At 38.1% G+C, this 20,826-nt stretch overlaps 5 protein-coding genes and 1 pseudogene across 8 annotated transcripts; 5 read left to right on the top strand and 1 right to left on the bottom strand.

Moving 5' to 3' along the window:
• Positions 1-3,496: 3,496 nt before the first annotated feature.
• LOC125186687 (2,3-bisphosphoglycerate-independent phosphoglycerate mutase-like) lies at positions 3,497-7,453 on the top strand. Of its 3 annotated transcripts, XM_048083102.2 has the most exons (10): positions 3,497-3,614; positions 3,798-3,963; positions 4,620-4,747; positions 5,185-5,335; positions 5,461-5,664; positions 5,732-6,156; positions 6,231-6,423; positions 6,522-6,617; positions 6,770-6,925; positions 7,015-7,453. In XM_048083102.2, the coding sequence occupies exons 2-10, from the start codon at positions 3,802-3,804 to the stop codon at positions 7,177-7,179; spliced, it is 1,680 nt and encodes a 559-aa protein (XP_047939059.2). In that variant the 5' UTR covers positions 3,497-3,614; positions 3,798-3,801; the 3' UTR covers positions 7,180-7,453. The 3 variants fall into 3 exon arrangements, with proteins under 3 accessions (XP_047939059.2, XP_088914211.1, XP_047939058.2); XM_089058085.1 differs by lacking the exon at positions 3,497-3,614 and having other exon boundaries at positions 3,684-3,963; positions 6,770-6,929; XM_048083101.2 differs by lacking the exon at positions 3,497-3,614 and having other exon boundaries at positions 3,693-3,963.
• Positions 7,454-7,995: 542 nt separating this feature from the next.
• LOC125190357 (Prefoldin chaperone subunit family protein) lies at positions 7,996-11,188 on the top strand. Of its 2 annotated transcripts, XM_048087637.2 has the most exons (9): positions 7,996-8,112; positions 8,195-8,408; positions 8,535-8,594; positions 8,931-9,098; positions 9,284-9,356; positions 9,632-9,864; positions 10,012-10,045; positions 10,200-10,297; positions 10,481-11,188. In XM_048087637.2, exons 1-9 carry the CDS (start codon positions 8,099-8,101, stop codon positions 10,595-10,597), a joined length of 1,011 nt encoding a protein of 336 aa, XP_047943594.1. In that variant the 5' UTR covers positions 7,996-8,098; the 3' UTR covers positions 10,598-11,188. The 2 variants fall into 2 exon arrangements, with proteins under 2 accessions (XP_047943594.1, XP_088915598.1); XM_089059472.1 differs by lacking the exon at positions 8,931-9,098.
• LOC125190358 (oxygen-evolving enhancer protein 2, chloroplastic-like) lies at positions 10,716-12,110 on the bottom strand. The gene is made up of 4 exons (XM_048087639.2): positions 11,773-12,110; positions 11,404-11,636; positions 11,197-11,247; positions 10,716-11,087 (listed from the first exon to the last, which is right to left on the bottom strand). Exons 1-4 carry the CDS (start codon positions 12,023-12,025, stop codon positions 10,827-10,829), a joined length of 798 nt encoding a protein of 265 aa, XP_047943596.2. The 5' UTR covers positions 12,026-12,110; the 3' UTR covers positions 10,716-10,826.
• Positions 12,111-12,694: 584 nt separating this feature from the next.
• Positions 12,695-15,613, top strand: LOC125191247 (Reticulon family protein). The gene is made up of 6 exons (XM_048088763.2): positions 12,695-13,049; positions 14,191-14,379; positions 14,470-14,650; positions 14,745-14,886; positions 15,096-15,165; positions 15,313-15,613. Exons 2-6 carry the CDS (start codon positions 14,196-14,198, stop codon positions 15,483-15,485), a joined length of 750 nt encoding a protein of 249 aa, XP_047944720.1. The 5' UTR covers positions 12,695-13,049; positions 14,191-14,195; the 3' UTR covers positions 15,486-15,613.
• A 134-nt stretch (positions 15,614-15,747) lies between these two features.
• LOC125191246 (F-box/kelch-repeat protein At3g23880-like) lies at positions 15,748-17,460 on the top strand. Its single transcript, XM_048088761.2, has 2 exons — positions 15,748-16,313; positions 16,385-17,460. Exons 1-2 carry the CDS (start codon positions 15,843-15,845, stop codon positions 17,000-17,002), a joined length of 1,089 nt encoding a protein of 362 aa, XP_047944718.1. The 5' UTR covers positions 15,748-15,842; the 3' UTR covers positions 17,003-17,460.
• Positions 17,461-18,958: 1,498 nt separating this feature from the next.
• Positions 18,959-20,744, top strand: LOC125188063 (aspartic proteinase CDR1 pseudogene; annotated as a pseudogene).
• Positions 20,745-20,826: the final 82 nt, after the last annotated feature.

Below are 20,826 nucleotides of genomic sequence, written 5' to 3'. Positions count from 1 at the left end.
AACGAATTTAGGTTTGTAGTGGAACAGGGAAATAGTTTTCGGTTCTTGGTTAACCGAGAATTTAATCTTATTTTTTCGGTTTTTGATTAGGGAAATGGTTCTCGGTTCCTGGTTAACCGAGAATCGAACCTTATTTTTTCAGTTTTCGGTTAAGGTTAAGGTTTGGTTTCGGTTATTAAGTTTAAGTTAATCTCAGTTTCGGTTCTAATCGAGAACCGAAAGGTTAGAACTGAATAATCGTTATTTTCTAAATAATTAATTTTTATATATACTTTTAATTTTACTATTTTGGTTTTACAAATGTAAAAATTAGTTTGATGAATGATGTTGGTTTATATTGGTTTTGGACTTAGTTATGTAGACATTGTTGGAATTTTGATTTTTGATGGAATAGATTTATGGTTTTTGTCCTTTTGATTTCATGACTTATTACTTAATGTATTATATTGCACTTGACTTCGATTCCTTCGAACTGATTGGTTCCTCGAGGAACCAAACCGACAAAGAGTTTAATTTTGGTTCTGAGTTTCAGAAAAAATGAGAGTCGGTAAACTGATTAATCGGTTCGGTCGGAACCGAACCGACCGAATTCTCACCAGTCACCCCTACTAATTGCCATTTTAGTTTTATATTTGGAAACATTTGCATGCATGTGCTAAGTAAATGATGAGTGTGCAATAATTAATGCTGAGAACATATAATAATTGTAACGGTCATTTTGATGTTTTGATGGGTACTATAATTGTGGTAGTTATGCATTTTTGTTGGTTATATTAATGTAAATTGTTTGTACAATGGAATTTTTAATTAGTAGTAGGTGGGTTAACTTTAGTCTTTAGTGTAGGGCAAGGCTAATGAAAAGAATTTTTTGTTTCTAATATTTATTTTTTACAGATAATATATTTTACAAGATACATATTGTCATTTTTTAGTTGTATAAATATTGCAAGTTACTAGTAATTTGTAGATTACGCTTCATCTTCCACCGACTGCAGGTACCATTTCAATAATGCTCTATAAATCCTGTGGTTTCCAAATTTGAAACACATCATTTAATTCAAAATCTATAGCTATCTTTGCACCAAAGAATAAGTAACGCTTGAAAGTTAAATCAATGATTAATTTTAATATAATAGTGCTATAATTAAATTATCAAATATCTAAACTATTCCATTTTTAAAATGTTTCGCAAAATTATTATTTTTACAAATTAATTTTATCTGTAATATTCAAATTGTGAAAATTGAGAGTGTTAAGACCAAGATAATGATTTGGAAGTCGATAAAAGAGCTTCTTGATGTTCAAGTTAGTAAATAATCGAGAATAACCATTATAATAAACATAAATAATGCGTAAAGTGCTAAATAATGGTAGAAAAGAGATGGTAAACGGATTATTCAACCGATCGAGTAGTTATAGTCGATCGGAGCGAACACGGTAAATTGTTGTATAAATAGTGGCGATGATTGTCCAAAGTAATCGAGCTAATTGTGCGACCAAAACATGTGGGAGTTCACAGTGCACAAATCAAAAGAATGCAAATAATGCAAGAGTGATAGTCTGTGAAAGATAACGTGTAAGACTGCAAGTGACTATGTATGAGTATGTTCCTCATAAATAGTATGTGAGGGCCAAGGTTTTATTTGGAGCGAGCATTCTAATAATAATTGCGTTAATTATCTTGGAACGGTACTCATTTTGCTCCTTTTGATTTCGTTGACATGTAGTCGTCACTTCTAGGCTTCACAATAGAGCCGCACATCCCTCATATGTGGGCTTTGTTATGCGCTTGGTCATGTTGAAACCATCGTATGAGGCCCGTTAAATCATAGTACTATAATTTTAAAATTGGAATAATATAAATTTAACTGATAACTCATGCATGACATCTTAGACATCTACCTTATTTTCTTGCTCTCAACTTACAAAACAAATTTGCATAAAATCCCTTGGGAGTATAAAATGCTCAATGTTAATATCTTAATATGAAAATAACATTTGCCCGATTTCAAATGTCCAACTTTCCCCAAATTTCAACAATAACAATTCCTTATTTGATAATAATAACCACCATTCTTCACCATTTTTTTTGCAAAACAATAAATTATTTATTTATATAATATTGAGACCACATTGTTGAGCTGGAGGTGGGCCCTAATAATAGCCCAGACAAATCGACCATAAGAGCATCGATGGCATTGGACATCTTTGTCTGGCCCATTACCACCTTTATTATTATTTTTTTAATACTATTTGGTTTTATTTTAGTTTCAGCACATTTTCCACCTCATCAATGTAATTAAAATTTGTCATCATTTTTTTTGAGTGAAAATCAAATTAAATTCAGTCACCCGTAACAAATTTGAGAAATATGATTGAATTTATATGAGAATTTACCTATTACTACTATCTAAAATTACTACTCATCTTGCTTTAAAATTAAAATATTTATAGTGCTCGTTACCACCATGAATAAAAAGCTTGCTTTAAGAGAAGTTGGACTACCAAACCTTATTTCAAATTTAAATTTATTTCCCTCACATTCCTTTGACTTATTGTAAAAAACAAAAATACATTTTCAAGAAAACAAGTAGTGATATGACTATTTTTATCTCATCCAAACTAATCCAAATATTTGAATTTTAAGAGAATATATATTCAAACGGTTCGAAATATCTAAAATTCTGCATCTGAGTCTAATTTTTTATCACAAAATCTAAACAGAACCAAAAAATACTAAAATTTCCCAAAAAATTCTGAAACAAAAAAAACTTACTACCTATCATATATATCAAGTTAATAATAATATATAAATAAAATATTATTTGAATTAAAATAAATTTTATTTTTGAAAATTTTGAAAAAACCAGTTTGAACTGTAATTTTAATTTTTAAATTTTGAAAATAAAGGAATATGTTTGATCCAATTCGAAAAACCGGAACCAAATTTAACATTTTCATTTCGTTTCCATACGATTCGATTATTTAAATCAAAGATATTTGCTCCCTCTAAAATAGAGTTATCATGAATATAGGTAGACTTGCCCAAGGTTTATCGAATCGGCGGTTAAAACTGAAATCGTAACCTTCGGTTCCAGACGGTTCCAAATCGGAACCTCGAAAAACCACAGAAAAACCGTGAAATTAAGCCGGAACCACAAAAAACCGACGGTTCGGAATCGTAAAAAACCACTAGAAAATCGTCGGTTCAGAACCGAAACCTAAACCGAGAGTTTTGGAACCGTAACCATAACCACGAAATACCCTCGCGGTTCGGTTCCAGTTTAACAATTTTCAAAATTAGAACCGGCGATTCCGAACCGTAACCATCGATTCCTGAACCGTGGACACTTCTAAATATAGGTGTCAACTACCCAATAATCGACTCACTTTTTTTAATATTCTTATTATCTCTTCACGAAAAGAAAAAAAAAAAAGACACGGTGTCACGTGCAACGCCACGTGTACATTTGTCTAGAAATTCCACGTTCAAACTCTTAGCTCTACATTCTTCCAGAAATCTAGCTCGTAGTAGAAATCTTTTGATCACAAAAAATTCACACAAAATTCAAAGCATTTCTTCTTCAATCATCTCTATCTCCTTGCAAAAGCAGGCAATTCTCTCACTCTATAATCTATATGCATATATATCTTATATCTAACTGTAGATGCATGCATTTATCCTATGAGAATGAGAGTATCGCTAATTCCGATTGATTATATAGATATATTCATGCATATATATATGTTTGAATTTTGATGATGAAATACGACATGATTCGTTTATGTTTGAGCAGAGAAATGGGGAGCTCGGGCTTTTCGTGGAAGTTGAAGGATCACCCGAAACTGGCCAAGGGGAAAACTGTGGCGGTGGTGGTTTTGGATGGCTGGGGAGAGGCTAACCCTAATCCCTACAATTGCATCCATGTCGCCCACACCCCAACCATGGATTCTCTCAAAAAAGTAGGCATTTTTATGTTAATTCGTGCAATTATGTTGGATATTTTAGTGTAATTGGATTAACTTGATTGATTAGTATTATCATAATGAGACATCATATAAGTCTGGAGGTGCGGAGTGCACGCTTATTTGAATTCATTATGATATTTTATGGACGGGGGTCCGGGGGCAGCGCCCCCGGGTAGCGGGGTCCAAGGGGCAGAGCCCCTGGCTGGGGGTCCAGGTCAGCTTGGAAACTTTTTATTTCCAACGAAGTTGCTGTGTAAGAAAATCATCCGAAAATATAATTTCTGAAAGTCAAAGGACTAGTTTGCAATTTCGGAAACCTTTTGAAAATCAGTTAATTTCTGTTACGAAATTAACAGACGCGTTGTTTCAAGTTGATAAAATGCGCTGGTTTATCTTGTTAAGTTCGGATCGGTTCCTGTTTGGTTTTGATATTCTTTTTCTCAGATATCAACATAAGATAGTTCTGTTTTTTCTCTGAATTGTATCCGATCAAATATTTTGGTAGAACCGCCGAAATTGATTTGATCTGAAAGTGATTTCATCACGACTTTCAGATTATCCGTTTTGTTCAGTATTTTGAATCTCCCTAACAAATTATTGTGCTATGAAGAAGTATGCGTGGCTGAATTGTGTTTTTTTGGGTGGTGAAGGGGGCGCCGGAGAGGTGGAGGTTGGTGAAGGCGCACGGGACGGCGGTGGGGCTGCCCTCAGATGATGATATGGGCAACAGTGAGGTTGGACACAATGCTCTTGGTGCTGGCCGTATCTATGCACAAGGGTCAGATACTAATACATGTATTATGTATAGTTCTCATTATTTTCTGTTTTTAGTGTTAAGCTAGAGTTAGAAGGAAGTTCATTATGATAGATGAAGCTTTAGTTATTGTTTTTGGCAGCATTGAGCTTATTTATTGAAAGACTGATGAACTTATATACTCCTTAGAGTTAGGTTTTTCTTGTTTTAAGCATTGAGCTGATTTATAGGAAAACTGAACTCGTATATGAAGTTTTGCATATACGGTGCTACGATCCATAGTTTCTGATTGAGACGCTGCAAAATAGTTGATATACTGTGCTACTATGCGTAGTTAATGATAGAAATGCGATTTTATTTCTTTTGGGGAGTCTGTCATATGATCACTAATGGAAATAGGTAGAACCTTAAGGAAATGTGCACTAACGTCTTGTCCTATCACGGATTCACGGCCAATGTAGGGCGAAGCTTGTGGATATTGCTCTGGAAACGGGTAAAATCTACGAGGGGGATGGTTTCAAGTATATTAAACAATCCTTCGAAGACGGGACGCTTCACCTCATTGGATTATTAAGTGATGGAGGTGTTCACTCTAGGTTCGACCAGTTGCAGGTATCTCTGCTTCGTATATTTCACCAAACTGCGTTGTTCTATCCTCTTCCCGAAGAAGTGGATGGCCTTTCTCTGTTTGTGGTTTCATGATTTTGTAATGTGGATGTATTACTCTTGTGATGTAGTTGCTGCTGAAGGGAGCTAGTGAGCATGGTGCGAAAAGAATCCGAGTGCATATTCTGACCGATGGACGTGACGTGCTGGATGGATCCAGCGTCGGCTTTGTGGAAAGTCTTGAAAATGATCTAGCAAAGCTCTGTGAGAAAGGCATTGATGCCAAGATTGCGTCTGGTGGCGGGCGTATGTACGTTACAATGGATCGTTATGAGGTACACCCTTCTCGAATTTCCTTGTAATGCGTATTCTTTCACAACACCGTGCTCCTTTACTTTGCAGAATGACTGGGACGTCGTGAAACGAGGCTGGGATGCTCAGGTGCTTGGAGAAGCACCCCACAAGTTCAAGAGTGCTCTTGAGGCCGTGAAGAAGCTAAGAGAGTCCCCTGGCGCAAATGATCAATTCTTGCCTCCATTTGTTATTGTCGATGACAACGGGAAGGCGGTCGGGCCAATTGTTGACGGTGATGCGGTTGTAACTTTCAACTTTAGGGCCGATCGTATGGTCATGCTGGCCAAGGCACTTGACTATGACAAATTCGATAAATTTGACCGTGTTAGATATCCTAAAATACGGTATGCAGGGATGCTTCAGTACGACGGTGAACTGAAACTTCCTAGTCATTATCTTGTTTCTCCCCCCGAGATTGAAAGAACCTCTGGAGAATATTTGGTGCACAACGGTATCCGTACTTTCGCGTGCAGGCAAGTTGTTAGCGCTATTGTTTATTCTTCATTATGAGCTAGTGATATCATATATGCCCTGGTTTTGCTAACAGTGAGACGGTTAAATTTGGTCACGTCACGTTTTTCTGGAATGGGAACCGGTCGGGATGCTTCAACCCGGATATGGAAGAGTATGTTGAAATCCCAAGTGATATTGGCATTAGCTTCAATGCCAAGCCAAAGATGAAGGCCTTGGAGATTGGTGAGAAAGCGAGGGATGCCATCCTTAGCCGCAAATATGACCAGGTGACTCATCGAGCCTCGTTCTGTGGTTAATAGTGGATGAATAGTATTTCGACATAGGAAGCTTAGTTTGATTTTAATGAGGCATGCTTGCTGTTAAGGTACGTGTCAACCTCCCTAACGGCGACATGGTTGGACACACGGGCGATGTTCAAGCAACAATCGTAGCTTGCCAGGCCGCTGATGAAGCCGTGAAGGTGAGTTTTCTCTGTAGTTTGGATTATTTTGTGAGTATGACAAATATTAAAAACTTGCTGCAAAAGGGTATAGTGTAATTTTGTGAGTATGACAAGTATTTTCTCGATTCGTTTATGGCTCTCGTGGATCGAACTGCTAACTATTTTTGCAGATGATACTGGATGCAATCGAGCAAGTTGGTGGTATCTACGTTGTGACCGCTGATCATGGTAATGCCGAGGATATGGTGAAGCGAAACAAGAAAGGCGAACCCCTTCTTGACAAGGATGGCAACGTTCAAATCCTCACCTCTCACACACTACAACCCGTAAGTAAGCGGACCCGTTTCTTTTACATTTACCAACTAAGCTGTGTTTCATTCGATGATCTTTTATGAGGTATGATCACCTTGTGTAGGTTCCTATTGCTATCGGAGGGCCAGGGTTGGCTCCGGGTGTTAGATTCCGCCAAGACCTCCCCGGTGCCGGGCTAGCCAATGTGGCAGCGACTGTGATGAACCTGCACGGTTTTGAGGCACCGAGCGATTACGAGCCAACCCTCATCGAGGTTGCCGACGAGTAGTAGAGCCGTGCTTCACCAATTTTCATCGGTGCATCATTTTTTGGATGAAGCCCTTTGCTATTATGTATACTAAACTGTTACTATGATTTTACAATAAGTGGTTACATTTAGGCTCTTATCTTTTGCAACTTCTCCTTTTTTTTTTTTTGGGGTATTCACCGTCTATAATCCTTTATACATGTATATTTTTGTAAAATTGCAATGATTTATCTTCTTTCTTGGCTAAAATGTTGACGCTATGCTGCTCTGAATGCAAAAAATTTATTACTAGTAATTTCATAAATGAGTAAAATCTTGAGTACTAGTAGTATGTTAGAATATTATCATCATAATTCATAAAGCTTCGAAATAGCTTAAGATCTCGATATATTTTATTATAAAATTTAAATAAAGGATAACATGAGTACATGACCACCAAGAGGCATATACAATAAAAAAATCTATACAAATTTAATGTATAATAAACAAATAACACTACATGCCACTTACATCAGATTTAATATCAGTATAGGTCAAAATTGGTCTTGAATATATGACCATTTGGTCTTGAATATATGACCATTTTACGATTTTGGTCCTAAATTTTATCTTTTTAATTTTGGTCTGTACATTTCAAATCAGATCACAATTGGTCCTCCATCAACCATTCCGTTAAAACTAACGGTCAACGGATTTAATTCGATTTTGCCAAAATTAGACTTTAAATTATGGAGTATCTTTTACTCCCTAATTAATTTCCTAATTATTTTAGTAAATATTTACAAAATTCTACAAGTAAAATGGGCATAAATATCGTCAGGCTCAACCTTTCGAGCCCACGTTTCTATTTTATTTTAGTTTTATGAGAATTTATTAATTAAATGGAATAAAATCGTACATTAATTCATTTGAAGTTTTGAACATTTGCAGAAGAAACAGAATGAGCAGAGTGAGGTGAGGTCGAATAGTGTTTTGTTTGGTTAGACAGATTATTCGACGAGAAACCATTGATTTCTATTGAAGTGCATCGTTGTAGAGCTGTTGACACTTCGATGGCGAAGAAGGGGACAGTGATGCAGCTATCCTCCGTTTTTCCGGAGGAGGAGGTGCAGAAGGCGTCTATGCGGGTGCAGGACACAATCGCCGAGCGCCGCCGCGAGCTAGAAAAGCTCAGGAGCTTCAAGGACGACAACACCAGCTTAATCAACCTCGTTCGGAAACTTCCCGACGAAACTCACCACGATATCATGGTCTCTCTCTATCTCTATCTCTATGTGTATGTGTATGTGTATGTGTGTGTGCTTAATTTGTAACCCTAGCTTGCTGCTGGCGTTGCTAAAATACGATTGGTGATTGCCGTTTCTGTTTATTGGCAGGTTCCGTTTGGGCAGGCAGCTTTTTTCCCCGGCCGAATGACTAACCCTAATAAATTATTGGTATTTCTAATTTCCCCCAATTAGGAGATCCTAATTCTCAATTTTGTTTATTCGATTTGAAATATTGCGTTTAGTTCAAATGATGATGTATGATTTTCTGTAATCCATGATGCTTAATTAGATATTGAAGTGGCTGAGATAGTTCCTAAGTGTTTATGGTAGTTTGAGTTTCAGACATTCGAGTGCATTATTTGATTATGATATATTGCATTTACTTGAAATGATGATGGATGATTTTCTGTAATCGTTGATGCTTGATCAGACATTGAAGTGGCTGAGATAGTTCCTAAGTGTTTATGGTAGTTTGAGTTTATAGAGATTTGAGTGCGAATGTAGGTCCTTTTAGGGGAAGGCTACCATGCTGAGAGATCAGCCAAACAAACAGTTGAGATCTTGAAAAGACGAGGAGAGGCTATAGAGTCCCAAATTGAGTCTCTGAACGCTATAATGGAGGACTTGAAGCTTGAGGCTTCATTCTTTGATAAGACAGCCCATGAATCAGCGGTGAGCCAGTTGATTCTGTGAGAAATCGTTCTTGTTTTGGGTGAAGTTGCTCGCTAATAGTATGTTTTTTGTAGTTTGTGTGTAGAAGTGCAATGCTGCTGAAATATTTTGTATGTGGTTAAATGTCTTTACTATATAGTCTTTCGTAATGAACTTACATTTAGTTCGTTGTTTGTATTTGGCAGGAGGGTGTTGTAGAAATCAGGGAAGATTACATTGAGGACGATGAAGCTCCTTCTGGCACAGCACCTACATCAGGCAAGTTTTTACTCGGATCTTTTTTGTTTTTGCCTTTTCCGAATGAAATGGTACAACTAGCAAATTCCCATTATAATTGTGAGTGTCTGAAGAATTAGCTTTTTTATTAGAGCTTATCATTTGTTGGAAGACAAGAATCTAGAGGGGAACGTGATATATGTGTCATCCTTAGATCTGCTTTATGGCTTTATGCTTGTGATTTTAATTAATTTAGCCACAGTGCTATATTGTGTATGAGAAGATAAACCAGGACTGATTGTTGCCAACAATTCCAGGTAATAAAAGCTCTGTTTCTGCTCCTCCTGTCAAGGTGGATAATGGGGAAGGTGCAGTTGAAGATGAAGAATACGCACGCATATTAGCACGGATGGCTGAACTTGAAAAAGAGGAGGAAGAAGCTGAAGAGGCAAATGAATCCGATGAGGACGAGAAGTTACAAAATGAACAAGATAACGCCCTCAGGCGTGACTCTACTGATCGAACTAATCAAGAAGTTAGAAGTATTCCGGTATGATGGTCTATAGGGTCCGATCAATTCCTTTCCTACAACTTCTGTAATTATTTATTCGTACTTTACTTTACTCAGCACTTTTGCCTATCAACTAAATAAATCCTCACAAAATTCGTTAACATTTTTGTGGTCTTTGTGACTCAGCCTGCAACTCGGGAGGCGCCATTGGTATCTAAAGGTAAATGTCATCTACACAAAGTCACAACTCACAAACACACACACATAAATATATGGAGTGGAGTGGCACCGTCAATTTTATGCATAATTGTACTTCTTCTGCTGCTAGGATATACATTTATATTCAATTTCTTATGACTCTTGATGGTATCCAGGTGGTGCATCTCATGGAGATCCTCCAGCACGCAACAAGGATTCCGAGCTACCTCAAAAAGAAAAGAAGATTTTATCTCCTTTCCCAGCCAGCAACACAGTATATTTTCGCTTCTCCTTTTCGTCTGCTGCTTAAAGCTCACCTTACCTAGATCGTAATGTATCTTGAGTTAGGCTTTCAGTACTACTAACCCTCAAAGCAAAGTTAGGCAGAACTGTAGTTCCCATTTGGCCCTAATATCTACTAGTCTCTCTCTATCTCTCATATTTTACTGCTTCACAGGCCTTTACTGGTTCGATCGTAGAGCATGACCATAACATCGGAGGGAATGCACCACAGCAGCAGGGCAGTGCTCGGAGCTCAAAGCCCCTTTCGAGGTTTAAGATGCAGAGGAAATAGCGTGAGATTCTGGACTCGAATGTGCTCCCAATTTTCTCCGTCTAACTTTTGAGTTTGATGGAATTTTGTGATTTTCCCTTTTTGCAATTTGTTATATTGCGAGATTCAAAACGACTCCTTAAAATTATATACGGATGAAATAGATTGTCAAGTTAAGAAGGTAGTATTTCATTTTTATGTACACATCTTGATCAAATTAAATACTTAATTATGAAGATTTGGTTTCTTCTTAAGCAACGCTGAATGAACTTGCCGCATTCTCCACGAATTTCCTGGCTCCCTTGAACCACCGCTTGTCTCCGGCTTGTGCCTTGCAGATGTATAGCTTTCCGTCCTTCACAGTGGCAGTGATCTGGTGGTGCTTCCCGCCTTCATCCCCGTCGGCCGTCCTCGTCAGCACCGACAAGTAGTAGTATTGTTTTCCGTCTACCGTCGGAGTCGACGTCTCTAATATGTTTGCAGTTGCAACTGTGCCGGACTCAAAACCACCCTGCACATATATTTTTATAGTTTTAATTTTAGAATTTTTAGTTGTGGAATGGAGAAATATTTTGATAGAAGTAATGGAATTATGATTTGGTTGTCTTTGAAGATGATACCTCAGAATCTGTTTGACCAAAGTAGGCCTGTTTCCCTAGGAGATAGTCCACCTGAAAATTTTTATTGTCTCACGGTTAGTATTTCGATGCAATGAAAAACGTCTTACCAATTAACCTATATTTCATGACCAATTAACCTATATTTCATCATAGTTTGCTTGCTCCAAGATTATGTTCGTGCAAGAATGAGATCGGGAGGGAAGTTACCTGAGTGAGGAACTTCTCAGGCGGGCCGAAATCGGTGATGGATTTCTTGTCGGTCGGGGTGACGGTGACAACGAGATTGCTCTCAGCATCGAAGTTGTCTTCGAATCTCACGACTTGGCCAGGGTACTCGAATTCGCCACTAGGGTTCCATTTTGCAGGCACTTTGAGCGTGAAACCATCACCACTGTATGGTCTAAAATCTGTGTTTGTTTTTGGCTTTCCAAAAATATTGGCTGCAAATAATACTCCATTAAATATAGGATTTTATAATATTTAAATAAGTATAAACACATGCATGCATAGTCTCTTTATGTGACTACTAACCGAAAATAAAATAAATAAATATTTTATACTACTATATAAAAGTACCAGATTGGCCATAAGCAGCATCAGCAGGTGAGGCTTTGGATCCAAGAGCAGCAGCACCAATCAAGAAAGTGAGAGCCAATCTCCGAGACACGACGGCAGCATCTCTGCCGTCGTGTTCTTGGGGCGCTGCCTCCTTCTGGGCCCGGCAGATCAGCCGGGCCGGCTTTGGCGGCAGCGCGTAGCTTCTAGAAGATGTTCTTGCTGCTGTAGCAGAGCAAGAGCAATGCAAGAAGCAAGCAGTTGATGAAGCCATTTTTTTCTTGAGATTTCTTGATGTGAGAGGTTGCTTGATGGAAATGGTGGTTGCAGTGGTTTTTTCCACTCTTTTTAATGAGTTGAGAAAAGTCTAGAGTCTTGCTGATTTGGCAAATGAGAAAAGTCTAGAGAAGTGTTTTTGTATGTGTGTGTGATAGAAGATAAGGTTATATAGATGCTTCATTTTATTTATTTATTTATAACTATTATTATTATTATTATGTTAAAAAGCCATTTGCACTTAAAGGCTCAATATTTGGCCCATTTTAGACCCAAAATATATTTTATCCGCCTTTATATCTGACTAAAGAATATGGCCTATTTGGTAACACGTTTTAAAATTTTCACCAAATTAAATAAATGTTGCTATAATTATGTATACAATGATTTAGATTTACAATTTGGATAATTTATGGCTAAATATATGCTAAGAAAAAAATTCTTTATTATTTCAAATTCAAAAGTAGAACCGTCAACTTCAAGAACTATGCTTGATGACTCTTCTCACGTCAAATATCAACATCTTTGATTCAAATAAATCCACAAATAGGCGCCCATTTTCAAATAATTAGCTGAATTTATACGCTACATTTATACTAACATTTCCATACTTATCTTTAAATTTACCATTTTCCAAATATATTAGTAGTGATGCTACTAATATTATTGTATACTCCTAATTGATATTACAATCATTTTACCAAAATTTATTTGATCATTAATTGTGATTAAACACTGCTAGTTGTAGCGTTTGCTGCCACTGTACTGTGTGCAAAACACACACAAATCTATGTGTATATATGTTGCATCAATGGCTGCGTAATTCACAGAAGCTCCAATTCGTGGGACTCTAAATTATTGATTCCGATTCCCTCGAAAAGTAATTGACGGCAGTAAAAGAATCTCACACTTTTCGAAATTTGCTTTTTGCTGCCGTCTACATATAAAAGCAGCTCCCTTTTGCAATCAAGATTTGTTTTTTATTGCATTTTGAAGTCTTTGATCTTCACATTGGGCTTCAGGTAAAAGCTTCTGATTGAATTCTTGCTTTGGTTGATTCCATGATTTTAGGGATTTTGGAGTAATTTCGCTGAAAACTCAAATAGGGTCAAGTTATACTTGTTCAAGCTGATTCTGTAGTGACTGTTTGAGATGTTACACTCTTTTATTGTATTTGGTATTTAGCTGATGTTGTATGTGACTCTTGTTGTGGATTTTGTAACAGTATTGAACTTTGTTTGATGTTTGTTCATATTTCTTGGTGGGGTGGTATGTTTGGGGCTGTGGTGTAGAGGGTTGAAAGTTGGTACATATTTTGGTATTTAGCTGATGTTTTGTGCAATTCTGTTTTTGGGTTTTGTAAAAGTTTTGATCTTTGTTTGATATTGTTCATATTTCTTGGTGGGGTGGGGTGAGGGTGGTAGTTGGTACATAGTTTTTGACCCTTTCCAATGAGTAGTTTGTATTCCTTGCATTTGTTGGTTTCATTTCTCTTAACTCTGCATCTAGTGTTTGTTCTTTAGGTTTGTTTTTGGCATCTTGAATCGACATTGGCTGTATTATGAGTACGATGAATCAATTACAGCTTTACTATGCAGAATTTGTTGATTTTGCAATGCCCTTTTTTGTATTGAGCTTCTGCAATTTTCGAGATTGTAAATAACGACTCTTTTCTCAGCGTTTGTTGTATTGTGATTGGTATCGTTTGTTGATTGAGATAGTACTTTTGTATGTAGTTATCTGGTAGTATTATTGTTGCATTTCATTTTGCACGATTTTTAGTTTTGGATGCTGAAAATGGTTATATAAGGATTTGGATATTAATATCTTGATGGATTTGTTGAATGCTAGAAACACGAATCCTTCATAAGTTCTGGTTTAGGACGAGATATGCCTTTGTATGCACTAATGTTGTAGTATTGTTTTCGATTTGTTTTGTTTTTAACGATTTGTGGTTTTAGGCTGCAGGTTTATATTTGTTTGAAACGGGACGTGTAAAACACTTCTTAGCTTTTTAGCTCTTTCTAAGTTGTTGAATATCTTGATGGACTTGTTATGTCTTAAAAACACGATTGCGTTAATTAAGTCATGATCCGAGCTTCATATATGAAGAAAATTTGCAAAAATGGTACTCTCTGAATGGTTTAGTTGTGATTTGATTAGGAAAAATGCCCGAGGGAATAACAGCCGAGGCTCTGATGAGCAATATCATGGAGACGTTTTCAGATAGCGCATCAAAGAACAAAACCGTGTCGTTCTTTGAAGAGGAGAGATCGAATTCTGTAACTTATCGGTTCAACAGATTGTTTGGGCGTGAAAAGCCGGTCCACCATCTTTTAGGAGGTGGAAAATGTAGGTTTTTTCTTATCACAATGCCCATCTTTTGCTATAACCGAGTAGCTCTCTCTCATCTCAAGTGACGTCGTTTGCTTAAACGTGCAGCTGCTGACGTGCTGCTGTGGAGGAACAAGAAGATCTCAGCCGGTGTTCTAACTTCTGCCACGGCTGTTTGGGTGCTTTTCGAATGGCTGAATTACAACTTCCTTACACTCGTGAGCTTCGCCCTGATTCTCGGGATGCTCGCTCAATTCGTCTGGAAGAATGCTTCCGGCTTCCTGAATAGGTGATGGATCGTTAAACGTGGAGTTTGCTTTCTTCTTTTCGGTTTTTATGACGTTTCTTGTTCCATGACAGAAGTAACATTTGTGTCTTGACAGATCCCCGTCTAAGCTGCCTCGTCTCGTTTTGCCCGAGGAGGTCTTTGTCAACATCGGCAAGGCGATAGGATCTGAGGTGAATCATGGTTTGAGATTCTTGCAGGATGTTGCCTCTGGAGAAAACATTAAACACTTTCTAGTGGTAATTTTGCTCGACTTTGATATGAATGTTTCGTGTTTAGTTTGCTTCGCTCCTCTGTCGGTCTCTTTGATGGAGAAGGAGTTCGAACTCCGCTTCAAGACCTTTTTATAGCATTTCGTCGGGTTATTTGCCATATCAAGTGCTAATTTTACGCCGTTTTGCAACTTTGAGTCATTGCAATTAAAACGCCACGTTCCAATTGTTCGCAGGCTATTGCTAGCTTGTGGGCTGCTGCCGTAATCGGAAGCTGGTTTAATTTCTTGACAGTGATATACATCGGTAAGCCAATTGTGTTAGACACTTTTTCCGTGCTTTAGATATACCGCGATTTTGATATGTTAGACGTTTTAGAGCGCGTTGTTCTCTCACTCCTTTCAAGGTTTAAGCTTAATTTGTTCGTATTTATGGGAATCGACTTTTCCTAAGGTTTCGTTGCTGCCCACACATTGCCCATCTTGTACGAGAGATATGATGACCAAGTCGATGCGTTCGTCTACAACGTGCTCGGGCAGCTCCAGCAGAACTACCGGAAGCTGAACTCCGGCGTCCTCAGCCAAATCCCCAAGGGCAAGGTGGTGAGGGCAAAGAAGGCTGAGTAGATTTTGAAGCAACAAGGCATGACTTCTACTTTGAATAACATATCTCTGTTTATTCCTACTTTTTTATTCCAACTTTTTATACAATGTTTATTTAGTTATAGAATGTTTGGAAATACTATTTGGATTTACTGACCTAATAAAAATGATAAAAACCACAAATTTCTACCACAGATAAATTTATTAAAACTCTTCACCTCCAAATACATGTACATTGAAATGAGAGAGAGGGAGACAAATTTGCAAGTTAGTTGTAATAAATCTCTAAATCATGTCTAATTACCATCAAAAAAAGATTTACATCTATATATATATGAACCATTAAAGAAGAGAACATGAAACAACAAGAATATAGAGAGAATGAGTCTACCAGAAGATGTAATCACAGAAATCCTGTCAAGAACACCGGCAACATCGCTCCTCCGGTTCAAATGCGTCTGCAAATCATGGTGCAAGATCATCGACGATCCCGCATTCATCCTCAAACACCACCAAACCATCTCACGCTTGCCCGAATCCGAGGTGGTGATGATCAGCCGCCGCAGCAACGCCACCAACAGGCGAGTCTTCTCGCTGCTGAGGAACCCCGGCGACGTCGTCGATCTCGACCTCCCCACGTTGCTCAACGACATGTTCGGCCACGTCCGCCTCGTCGGCCCATGCAACGGCGTCGTCTGCCTCTACGGGTATTATGACAATATCGAGCTCTGGAATCCGGCCATCCGGTGCTTTAAGAAGATTCTGTCGTCGGAGCTGCCACGCCCCCCGAATTCTAAGATTCGGGGAGGCGATCTCGGCCTCGGGTTTGACCCTAACACCCAAGATATCAAGGTATTTGTTAAAAAGTTTTACATATCTTTATTCAAATTGCTGTTTACAATGCTAGTACTATTTTGTTGCAGGTATTGCAGATTCTATATTGTGTTTCAATGAATTCCCAAATTGCTTATCAAGTTGAAATATACTCATCAAGAAAGAACTCTTGGAAGAAATTGGGAACTCATGTGCCAGCAAATATCATGTGCTATAATCTATGGAGCATGGTGTACAAAAATCAAAATTTTTGTTGGTGGGCCCAAGATAAAAATAATGTTGAGGTGATTCTTTCATTTAATATGGTTGATGAGGTCTTCGAAACGACCGAATTGCCCTCCGATGTCGAGCCACTCGGAGGGCAGCATAGGACTACTAGGGCTATCGTGCCACTAAAAGAGTCGCTCGTTTTGATCGTGTATCGACAGAGGGAAGATGACAAGGTTTTTGATATGTGGATATTGAACGAGGTCGGAGGAGGAGGAGGAGATGAGGCTTGGAGTAAGTTGATGAGCATTGGCCCGATCCCCGGAGTCGAGAAGGTGCTCGGGTTCTGGAATACGTACGAGTGCATTCTCGAGAGTGGGACGGGGGAGATGGTTCTATATAACCGCGTTACTCGGGAAACGAAGAATCTTGGGATATATGGTAAGCGGAGTAAGTTGGAGGTTATTGTTATGACAGAGAGCTTGTTTTCGATGGATTAAGTCATAAGAGGAATCTTCTGGTGTGGATAAAAAAGATTTTAGATGTTGTGTAGTAGACTTAACATAGAAAATGTTACTAGTAGAATTCAACCTATTGATGATCTTCGTCTCCGAAATTCACTCACCTATTCTATCTAATTTTGTGTATATATATAAGCTTTAACAAAATGTTAACTTAGGGTATCATGTTGTATACATACCATAAACACTACAAATCCACTTGGCGTGACGATCCCATGCCCGGTCCGAAGCCATATTCTACGGGCGGAAGGCGACGGCCCAAGTGACCGAGCCATATTTTATGGTAGCGTAACTACTTGATAGGTTATGATTTAGAGGGAACATCTTTTTTGGTCCACGAACTTTGCCAAAGTATCGTTTTAGGTCCGTGAACTTTGAAAATATCATTTCAGGTCCATCAACTATGAGTTAATATCATTTGAAGTACTTTTTTACTATTTCCAAGTTTTTTTGGACAAAAATACCCTTGATACCTTAAAGGGTATATATTTTTAATAAACTTATCCTATACTCATAATTTTTTATAAATATCTTTACTATATATTTTTGATGAATTTTCTAAATATAATTTGTCCTTCAATATTATCACTTAATTTTTGTGACATGCAAGAAAAGATCCTTATTCAATTTTTTATTATTGAAGAAAAGTTCTTTATTCTATTTTAAAATTCTTTAATATAAAAAATTGAAGAAAAGCAATTTTACTTGCATGTCACATAATTAAATGATAATATTGAAGGTCAAATTATATTTAGAAAATTCATCAAAAATATATAGTAAAGATATTTATAAAAAAATATGAGTATAAGATAAGTTTATTAAAAATATATACCCTTTAAGGTATCAAGGGTATTTTTGTCCAAAAAAACTTGGAAATAGTAAAAAAGTACTTCAAATGATATTAACTCATAGTTGATGGACCTGAAATGATATTTTCAAAATTCACGGACCTAAAATGATACTTTGGCAAAGTTAGTGGACCAAAAAAGATATTCCCTCTATTATTTATAATGAACATTGTGTCGTTTAAGCCTACTATATGCCGAGAATGAGATGGATAGAAAAACTTGTTTTGGGAAGCCAACGCTTAGCATGGAGTAACTAATTAAGACAAAATAAATTATAAGTAGTATAACAATCTTTTACAATATTAAATATCTAAATAAAATTGATACTCCATAAATTATACGGAGTAAGTAGTATAACAAGACTTAGTCCACATTAATTGTCTTATTTTTCCATTTTTGTCCATCTCTATTAATTATCTCATTTTACTTTTAGTAAGTGAATCACATATCCCATTAACTCATTTCATTCATAATTATTACAAAATAAAATACTAAGTATAAAAATAGAACTGACAATCTACTAACATTTTTTTCCTCTTATTGTTCTTAATAAAGTCAACTAATTACTTAAAACCAACCGCGGTAAAAAATGAGAGAGTATTAGACTATTAGTTTTGAAACTTTTACTATTTGAAAACATATTTATAAATTTATTGGACTTTTTTAAACATTTAATACCAAAATTTTTCAAATAAAATATTACTAAGACTTTCCAAATGAAGTAGCATACCCTTGGATGTAAGATTCAATATGTACAAAAATAGTTCGTATATTTATTGCATATATACGTATATTTTGTTTTGAATTCTAGAAACTATAACGTATACAAAGCCATGATTGTAATTGGATATATAAAGAAAGAAATAACTACAAAAATTGATAAAAACAGTAGTAGTAGTAAATATGTTAAATGCCGAAAGAAAGGGTAAATTTATGGGTATATAGTAGAGTATCAATCACTACTAATTAAAAAAGAATGTCTAGATATTTTGATTCCTATAAAAAGATAGTAAGAGATATGTGTGACACTAAACAGTAAATTAACATGGCAAAAACCTTAAAATCCATGGTGTTGATTCCCTATAGTATGACTATAGTCTCCATCATCTTGTGGCAATGCAAATGCAATCCATTATTAGCAAATGGAAGCAGCTTGAGTGGTTTCACCACAGATCTGATCCACACAGACTCTCCTCTCTTGAATCCTTCCCTGACGCTGGAGCAGCGCGCCGACAACGCCAGGAACCGGACCCTGGCCCGGGCCAGACGCTACGCTCGGGGCACGCCCGAGGGCAGCCTCCTCTACGATAAGGGAGCATACATGATGCACTTGTTCGTGGGCACCCCTTGGAAGCAAGCCATGTTGTACGTCGACACCGGCAGCCCCTTGATATGGACCCAGTGCTCCCCCTGCAAGAAATGCACACCCCAACGCTACCCCCTCTTCGAGCCTCTTGCGTCCGAGACCTACAGACTCACCCGCTGCGGCTCCATCGGCTGCCGGGCCTTCGGCTCCTCCGGGTACTTACACAAATCCATAAAGTTGTTCTGTCCGTCCCCCGTTAAGTGTCCAAATTTGACTCTTATATATACTTTTAGTTTTAAAATACGGTAAAAAAGTGAAAATGGGCTTTTAATGAGAGACGGACGGAAATGACAAAAGTGGATACTTAACGGATTAAGGACGGAGGGAGTACATCAGAACCAATTAATGATAGACGTTTCATTTCAGATCCACTTTCCTCACATATATATAGGGGGTGTATTAGGGTCCTTATTGTAAAAACACAACACAAATCGCAGCAATTGGATCTTTGAATTAGATGGTTGTGATAATAATAGTCAAGCTAAAATTCTCCTCCACATTATTAGTTGAGGGTACATTAAATTATTAGATTGAAAATCTACATTATTATACTAAACCTCTATATGTATTAGACTACATGTTACATTATTATCCGAGGTATATTATTAGGCTGAAATTTTAAAGTACATTATTAGATGACACGTGATATTAATCTAACCGCCAATAGAACTAGTAATAGTATTTGTTTGTTTCATTTGCCAACAGGTATTGCGACCAGAAGAGGCAAAAGTGCCTTTACCTGTCGCAATACTCGGACGGGTCCCGGACGGGCGGATCCGTGGGGACAGACACCTTCACCTTCCACACCGGCGAGCGGGGCCTGGTGAGCTTCCCCAAGATCGTGTTCGGGTGCGGACACGACAACTACCGCATCGGCTCGGGCGTGGCCGGGCTGGGAGCCGCCCCGGGCTCCCTCCTCACCCAACTAGGCTACGACAAGTTCTCCTACTGCCTCTTCCCCGCCAAAGGCGGCAAGTACGAGACCAGCACCCTCCACTTCGGCTCCAACGCCGAGGTCTCCGGCTGGGGAGCCGCCGCCACGCCGCTGGCTGTCAGAGGCCCCTTCTACTATCTGACGCTGGAGGCTATCTCCGTCGCGGACAAGCGGTTTTACTACCACAGCCCGAAGGCTGGGCCGGGGGGGCCGAACATCGTGATCGACAACGGGTCGGTGCTCACGGTGCTGCCGGTGAAATTCTACGACGAGGTGGAGGTGGCGATTGCGAACTCGATCCCGCAGAGGGCGGTGAGGGATTTCAGAGAGTGGCGGCTGTGCTACTCGGAGGAGTTCGTGATGCCGAAGATCACGGTGCATTTCAAAGGTGCGGATGTGGAGTGGAGGCGCGAGAATGTGTTTTGGAGAGCGAGTGCGGATTACGAGTGCTTGGCGTTGGAGCCTTTGGATCAGACTAGTATCTACGGCAGCGTTGCGCAGGTGAACTACTTGGTTGGATTTGATGTCACCAGGAAGACGGTGTCGTTTAAGCCTGCAGAATGTGGGAGATGATAGAATATGGTATATATGGGAATAACACTACTCTTGATTGAATTTTAAAGATTAATTGGGATTGAGTTTTTATGTCGAGATT

Source organism: Salvia hispanica, chromosome 5 (assembly GCF_029641045.1).
Source record: "Salvia hispanica isolate PSC_SH4W2 chromosome 5, Shi_PSC_v1, whole genome shotgun sequence".
NCBI classification, from domain to species: Eukaryota; Viridiplantae; Streptophyta; class Magnoliopsida; order Lamiales; family Lamiaceae; genus Salvia; species Salvia hispanica.
The sequence above is the reverse complement of the archived record's forward strand: the minus strand, read 5'-3'. Positions and strand labels throughout refer to the sequence as shown.

Excerpts from the sequence above, each read along its gene's own strand:
- LOC125186687 (XM_048083101.2), top strand. The coding sequence starts at position 3,760 with ATGATGAAATACGACATGATTCGTTTATGTTTGAGCAGAGAAATGGGG. Across the intron at positions 5,665-5,731 it reads TTACAATGGATCGTTATGAG|AATGACTGGGACGTCGTGAA; the intron begins GTACACCCTTCT and ends TTTACTTTGCAG. Across the intron at positions 6,157-6,230 it reads ATCCGTACTTTCGCGTGCAG|TGAGACGGTTAAATTTGGTC; the intron begins GCAAGTTGTTAG and ends TTTTGCTAACAG.
- LOC125190357 (XM_048087637.2), top strand. Across the intron at positions 9,099-9,283 it reads AGACAGCCCATGAATCAGCG|GAGGGTGTTGTAGAAATCAG; the intron begins GTGAGCCAGTTG and ends TGTATTTGGCAG. Across the intron at positions 10,298-10,480 it reads CTTTCCCAGCCAGCAACACA|GCCTTTACTGGTTCGATCGT; the intron begins GTATATTTTCGC and ends ACTGCTTCACAG.
- LOC125190358 (XM_048087639.2), bottom strand. The coding sequence starts at position 12,025 with ATGGCTTCATCAACTGCTTGCTTCTTGCATTGCTCTTGCTCTGCTACA. Across the intron at positions 11,637-11,772 it reads TGCTGCTTATGGCCAATCTG|CCAATATTTTTGGAAAGCCA; the intron begins GTACTTTTATAT and ends TATTATTTGCAG. Across the intron at positions 11,248-11,403 it reads CTGAGAAGTTCCTCACTCAG|GTGGACTATCTCCTAGGGAA; the intron begins GTAACTTCCCTC and ends AAAAATTTTCAG.
- LOC125191247 (XM_048088763.2), top strand. The coding sequence starts at position 14,196 with ATGCCCGAGGGAATAACAGCCGAGGCTCTGATGAGCAATATCATGGAG. Across the intron at positions 14,887-15,095 it reads ACATTAAACACTTTCTAGTG|GCTATTGCTAGCTTGTGGGC; the intron begins GTAATTTTGCTC and ends AATTGTTCGCAG. Across the intron at positions 15,166-15,312 it reads CTTGACAGTGATATACATCG|GTTTCGTTGCTGCCCACACA; the intron begins GTAAGCCAATTG and ends ACTTTTCCTAAG.
- LOC125191246 (XM_048088761.2), top strand. The coding sequence starts at position 15,843 with ATGAGTCTACCAGAAGATGTAATCACAGAAATCCTGTCAAGAACACCG. Across the intron at positions 16,314-16,384 it reads CTAACACCCAAGATATCAAG|GTATTGCAGATTCTATATTG; the intron begins GTATTTGTTAAA and ends ATTTTGTTGCAG.